At 35.0% G+C, this 6,746-nt stretch overlaps 1 protein-coding gene across 1 annotated transcript; it reads right to left on the bottom strand.

Annotated features, from left to right (window-relative positions):
- Positions 1-411: 411 nt before the first annotated feature.
- Positions 412-1,114, bottom strand: LOC110102071 (MAPK kinase substrate protein At1g80180). Its single transcript, XM_020830244.2, has one exon. The coding sequence runs from the start codon at positions 1,025-1,027 to the stop codon at positions 713-715; it is 315 nt and encodes a 104-aa protein (XP_020685903.1). The 5' UTR covers positions 1,028-1,114; the 3' UTR covers positions 412-712.
- Between the last annotated feature and the right edge of the window lie 5,632 nt (positions 1,115-6,746).

The following is a 6,746-nucleotide window of genomic DNA, read 5'->3' as shown; positions in this document are numbered from 1 at the left end:
TCGGTACCGCAGCTTGGTATGACGTGATGCATTTTGGTTAGTCTCCGCATAGAATTATTTCTCCATCATGAGATTGAAATTGGGATAGAATCTGGACTCTGCACGTAATAATTTTTCAATCTAAAGAGCCCTAATAAAAATTCAGGAACCCAACCAAACGAGAAAACCCTAAAAAAACTTCCAGCAGAACAGAAAACTGAAAGCAGAAGCAGGCATGTCCAACCACTGATCTTCTTACATTTCCAGCGAGCAGAGATAACAATCATTCTGATTATATACTGCAAATTCCAATATGAACCTTCCAAACTAAAAAAAAGTTTAAGTAAAATATAAGCAGTGGAAAGCAACAGAAACTATGAGCAAAAAAAAAAATTCTATACATCTGAAGCAGCACAGAAGAAAGCAATCACAAGCAGAAAAACAAGTCGGATTACATAATACCGCTCCTGTGATGGCCAATTTATTACCCCAAGAATTATGAACAAAAACAGAGATTATGAAAACAAAAAGAAAAGTCTGATTCAAGCAAAAAAGAACAATCATCCTGAACACAAGCAACATAAAATTCCTATTTCTGCAAATCCAAAACAAAGGCAAATACAAGAACAAAGCAGCACAGGAGAAAGCAATAAAGAAGAAGCAAGCAGGCCTGATCAAATACTAATAGTCTTCCCCAATATCTTCCTTTCTGCCATCATCGATTGCTGGGAATTCATAGCCGATGGGTCTTGGCCTTATCATTCTTGCTGAAAATTCCACAAAAGCCACAGCCAGAGAGCTTCGGAGAGGGAGGGTCAAGTGCCGGTGAGACTCTGCCGGTCCGGTAAGGCCGACCGCCGGTCGATAGGTTTCGCTTCATCGCACCGATTGTTCCAACACTTTGCGATTGTTTTGGATCATTCGAATCCACCAATTCTTCCTTTGGCTTTGTTGTGTTCATCTCATCTTGGAGGAATCTGTCCTCCCATACTAGTCCTGATGATCCTGACCTCCTGAAAGTTTCAGTGGACCTCTGTAACCCAGCCATCTATGGATTGCTACCACTCTTATCCCTCGCAAAGAAGAAGGATAAGAGCTTGTGGTAGGGAAGGAGAAGACCTTGTATATGAAGGGGAAGGTAGAGAGAAGCTAAATTGGATGGTGACATGAAGTAATTAAAAGAGAATTAGAGAGTGACAGGAGGATTTATACAGTAGCCTGCCATAATATTATAGAAAGGAGTGATAATTTGGATTAACAGGAGTAAAATTTTATAACCATAATCATAAAAGGGGTAATTAGTCAAGTTTAAATTTATTAAAAATTACAGAAATATATTAGGGAGAAAAAAAAAGGGACAATTAAAGGGTGCCCATAATTCTGAGAATCATAAATCAATTCACTCATTTGCATGCTATACCACCCTCTAAAAAATAAGTATTTATAGAGATATGAAAACTTCTAATAAATCATTAAATATAATAATTATGGGGCAAACACTAATAAAATACGACAAATAAGAAAAATTATTTTGTGCGGAGGCCGGATGCAACTCTATGTCTGGAGGCGAATCAGGTACAACCACGTCAGTAATACCGAGCTGCAGTAGCGAGTTGAACTGAGCAGTATCGAGTCGCGGGTACCAAGCAGAGGGGTGACATGACGTATTCTTATTGGCCTCCAGATCACGTTCGGTGTCCACACTGAATTTCTACGGGAAATTAAGACCCATGATGATTGATCAACTCATCATAATTGCTCATTACAGTTATCACACCATTCTAATCATCTTTCCTCTCATTGCTCTTTTTTTTTTTTTTTTTTTGAAGATTGCAAAGATGCATTAAAGACTAAAAGGAAAAAGATACAACAAGTTCAAAGAAAAGCAGCCTCAAAATCCTTCTTCAAAAGACATAATAGGGAAGAAGGAATATCGGCAGAAGAAACAGAATCAAAAAAGAAATCGTTCTTCAATGCAAGAGTTGCGCATAAGTCAGCAACTTTATTACCATTCCTATCAGTATGTTGAAAAATCACCTTATTAAAGTCGTGTAAGAAGTAGAGCTTCTCGGTGTCTTGACCAGCAACGGCATTCTTCACGACAGAGTTATGTAAAAAATTGATAACATTGTAGTTATCTCCCTCTATAATCAGTCCTTTACAGTTCAGTTTCCAATCCTGGATGTAATCTTTCAGAGCGTAGACTGCTTCCAATTCTAGTTGATTGATATCCCAATGTAATCTCTTCTTTCCAAATGCAAGTAGTAAATTTCCTTTAGAATCCCTTGCTGCACCGCCAATACTTGCTAAGCTAGAGTCCAGGAGTGATGCATCAACATTAAATTTGATCCAATCTAGTGGTGGGGGATGCCAAGTAGTACCGGACTCCATTAGGAGGTTAACATCCCAGTTAACTAGAAATTGGAACTTGTTAGTGGCAGCAAATATCACATTTGCAGCAATCACAGAAACAGGGGAAGCCGGATTGCAATGCTTCTTGTCATTTCTGCGGTTCCAGGAGTAATAAACTGCCGCGCAGTAAAGCCTAACAGTATCATGTCTTTTACAGGAAAGCATTTTAAGATGTTGGAAGCAATCATCAAGAGAGCTAAATAATGGAATGTAGAATCCCCAAGCTCTCACTTTATTCAAAATCTCAGTTAGAGACTTACAACGAATTAAGATATGTTCACTGGTTTCGGTATCCAGGCAACCATAAGCACAAAGATCATTAGTAGTTAGCCTTCTGTATTTCAAAAACTCATTCGTTGGAATGGCAAATCTGCTCAAACGCCACCAAAAAAGCTCAACCCTTGGCTTAAGCTTCAACTTACGTAGCCAAATAGCAAAGCCATGATCTTCAAAGGTATTCTGAAATTTAATCACTTCAGCATATGCCAACAAAGTGATTGATTTGCCTGAATATTGGTAAAGAAGCTCCATACTATCATTGTCATCATTCTGGATGATACAATGTGTAACAATGAGTTTGACTAAATCTGGATTGAAGTAGCGGTTGAGTTCAGTATAATTCCAAAGACCGTCCTTAAGAAAATTCTGCAATGTAAGATTTTCCAAACCAATACAATACGAAATCAAGTGCTAGACATTGATAGAGATGGAGCATAACAACCACTGATGTTGATGACCAACAAGAGTATCATTGTTAGAACCCATACAAACAAAATGATAAATATGTTAAGATAATTAGACAACTTTAGAGCTTCTCTAAACCTTCAGTAGTACACTAGGAAAGAAAAGATAAGTAGTTTAAAAATATCCAAAATTTAAAAAAAAAAAAAAAAATCCGGGAAGAAAAAGAGGAGATTTATAGCTCAATTAAACTAACTATATGCCCTAATTCTCCCTAATGAAAGATAATTAGATCATACAAATATTTTTTTTACTCTTTAAACACTTACTAACTACTAATTAACTATGATTATCAACTCATAATGATCTTCATTTGCTCTAGCCGACTAATGAATAGCTTTTAGATCTGCTTGGATTTGATACAGTTAGTAAAAGTCGAGCTTATCCCAAAGTGATTTTGTCTTATTATTAGTTGAAGTTTGTGGACTTTTCTTTTGTTTATTGGTGGCTGATTCAGCCTGACAATCCAATAAGGAAGTGTACAAAAGTGTGCGATTAGTTTAGAAAAAATATGGCTCCAGAATATTCTTATTAAATTTTGTTCATAAATAAAAATTAAATTATTAATATTATATTATATAATTCAAAAGAAAAATAAGGGGTAATAGATATTTATTTTATTTATGTTTTTTTTTAATTTTATATAATTATTAACTGATTTAAGTTATTTTAAAATATAAATAAATATTCTTACAAGCAATTCCTTTTTTTTCTTAATCCAGAAGAAAATAACTTATCAAATTGTCATTTAAATCAGAAGCTATTTACTAATTAAAATTTAAAACACAAATTTTCTCAACAAATTTGAAAAAAAAAAAAAATCTTCTCCCATTTTAATTTTTATACTCTACCGACCAAAACGTGGAAAGGTCTTTCAATTCAAAATTTTAACTATTTTATTTCATTTTTTAAATACAGAGTCTAAAGCTCCAAAGTTAAGAAATAAGAATATTACCTTTTTGCACTTTATTTGCTTCTTTATTTGTTTTTCTTAGTTTTATCCTTCCATTCTTTTTTTCGTTATCTTCCTATTTCTTTTTCCTTTCCGCCTTTTTTTTTTTAATGGCCATGAAGTATAATTTAGATTTCGTTTGGGACGATTTTATTAATGTTTCTTAAAGCAGATTTTTAGTATAAAAATTTAATTTTTATATAAAAAAACTATTTTAAGAAATAGTAATTTTTGTACAATAAAAAACTACATTAAAAATAGTAAGAAAACCATTTTAAAGGATGCTTTAGTGTTGGATGTAAATTTATTCATAGATGTCGATATTGTTGTAAGATTGATATATAAGAATTGAAAAACTATATTATATTCGAGTGAGTATGGAGAGTTATGCTTCGTTTGAGACAGATTTCTTATTATATTCTAAAGTAATTTTTTAATAAAAAAAATTTTGAATTAGAAATTTTTTTACTAAAATATTGCTTTATAAAATAATAAAAAAGTTACCCCAAATAAAACCTTAGAGAAAAGATTTAGAGTTTGTAAATAAAATTCACAAGTAACATGAAGAAAAAGATTTAAAGCACGCATTTTCATCATTTATTTTGTAAGACACAAAGTAGTGCAGGATCTGCTAAATCTTAAAAAGGAAAATTAAACTCATGCTGCAATTATTATGATTATTCCTTACGATTCCACCTGCTCTCGGCTGGAATTTTTATTAGGTTCGGACACCTGATGTAGCTCTACATCCGGACGTCAATAAAATATCACAACGTGCTCTTACTCTTTACCGTGCGGCCCGATGACCTGACCCGGAACGGAAACCCGATATTGCTATGTTCGTGTATTGCTAGGTATTGCTCGGTATTGCTAGGTATTGTTTGACAATAATGAGAAGTACCTCTATGTCAAGAGCAATACCAAACAATAACTAGCAATACTGAATAATACCTAGCAAAACCGGGGTATTGCTCGGTATTGGTCTTGACTGAATGATATTTCTCGTTACCGAGCAATACCAACCAAAACCTAGCAATACCTTGGTCTGTACAAATCAGCTAATACATAGTAATATTGGGTTCCGGTCCGGGTCGGGTCGTCGGGCTGCACGGTAAAGAGTAAGAGCACGTGGCGACATTTTATTGACGTCCAGATGTAGAGCTACGTCAGGTGTCTGGACCTAATAAAAATTCTCTCGGCTGAGACACCCAACTAAGCCTTCATTTGGGATAATTTGTTTTTTTTTTAAGTACAAAAATTTTTTAACTACAAAATTTTATACTAAAAATTTATGCTAGAAAGCAATAAAAAAACTGTCCCAAATAAAACCTAAGTTCCCTAAAAAAAAAATTGTTCCAAATGACCATTCATTTTTTTTTTTTTTTTTTTTAGTAATCTTATCTCAACAATTCAAGTATATCTAGCTAACTCTTATCTCTACCATTAGATACATTACTCTTAAGATATAAATTTCATCTCTGAACTGTTTCCAAAAAAGAGAGTAAAATACGTTTTGTAGCATCAGTAAAAATTCCAAATGTTTTTATGTGTTTCTTAAATTTCTATTAGTTATCTTGTTGATGTGTTATAGTAAAGTTTTTATGGTATCAGAGCTTTATCAGCTTCACCACTTCATTGTATTTATTCATCACAAATGAACACCTCCGACATGGCAGCTCCATTGGAGTCAACCGGGAAAACTAGCAGTTCTAGTTCTCTGGTAGCTGAGCTTCACATTCTAGCTCGATTAATGGTCTTTATGAAAGGAAATTATTGGGTTCGGACACCTGACGATGTTTGGAGTCCAATAAAAATGCGCCACATCACCCACTACTCGGTACTGAGCTCTGTATTTGCATGGTACTCCACAATACCGAGCAGTACTGAGTTCAGTGTTACTCAGTAATCTGAAGTACCGAACAGGAAACTTGTGTCTGGTGTCCGAACCCAATAATCTCTCCCTTATTAACAATATGAAGGGTAGTATTATAAACTCCACTGTTACTATAGAAAACCATATTGTCTGGCGTTCTCAGATTCTTGAAGTTTTTACATCAAATGGCTTTGATGGATTCCTAACTGGAACTGTATCTCAACCTCCCAAAAATTTACTAGTTGTAAATGGCATTCTTGCTACTAATCGCAGCTATAATCAGTGGTGTTGGTGGAACAAAATCTTACATATGCTCTCAATTATATTATTTCTGCTCCTTATTGCCTTATGTACTGAATCTTAACACCTACAATGAAGTTTGACAAACCCTAGATAAAAGACTGAAGTCTTCTAATTGATCTCACATTTTTGGATTCGGTCTAGGTTTTTCTCTCACCAACCAGCCCAAGCGTCCGTCCCATCCCACCTACGTAGAACCGAGCGAGCCAAGTCTTTCGCTCGCAAGCAAACCGTGCGAGCAAGCCCCCCAATCCTTTCTCTCTCTATAATGATTCTCTCTCTAATCGCATGAATCAAGCGATTCGTTGCCTCTTAAAATTTTCCCGCTCTCTCATGCCTTCTCATCTCAATATAAGAAAGGGTTGGGTGTTAGGTCACGCATCACTTATCTCTCAATTCTCTTCCCTCTCGCACCAGCCACCAAACCTACATATTCTCTCTCTCTCTCTCTCTCTCTCTCTCTCTCTCTCTCTCTCTCTCTCTCTCTCT

The sequence above is a fragment of the Dendrobium catenatum genome, unplaced genomic scaffold, assembly GCF_001605985.2.
Source record: "Dendrobium catenatum unplaced genomic scaffold, ASM160598v2 fragScaff_scaffold_283, whole genome shotgun sequence".
NCBI classification, from domain to species: domain Eukaryota; kingdom Viridiplantae; phylum Streptophyta; class Magnoliopsida; order Asparagales; family Orchidaceae; genus Dendrobium; species Dendrobium catenatum.
This window is presented reverse-complemented; position numbering and strand designations above follow the sequence as displayed.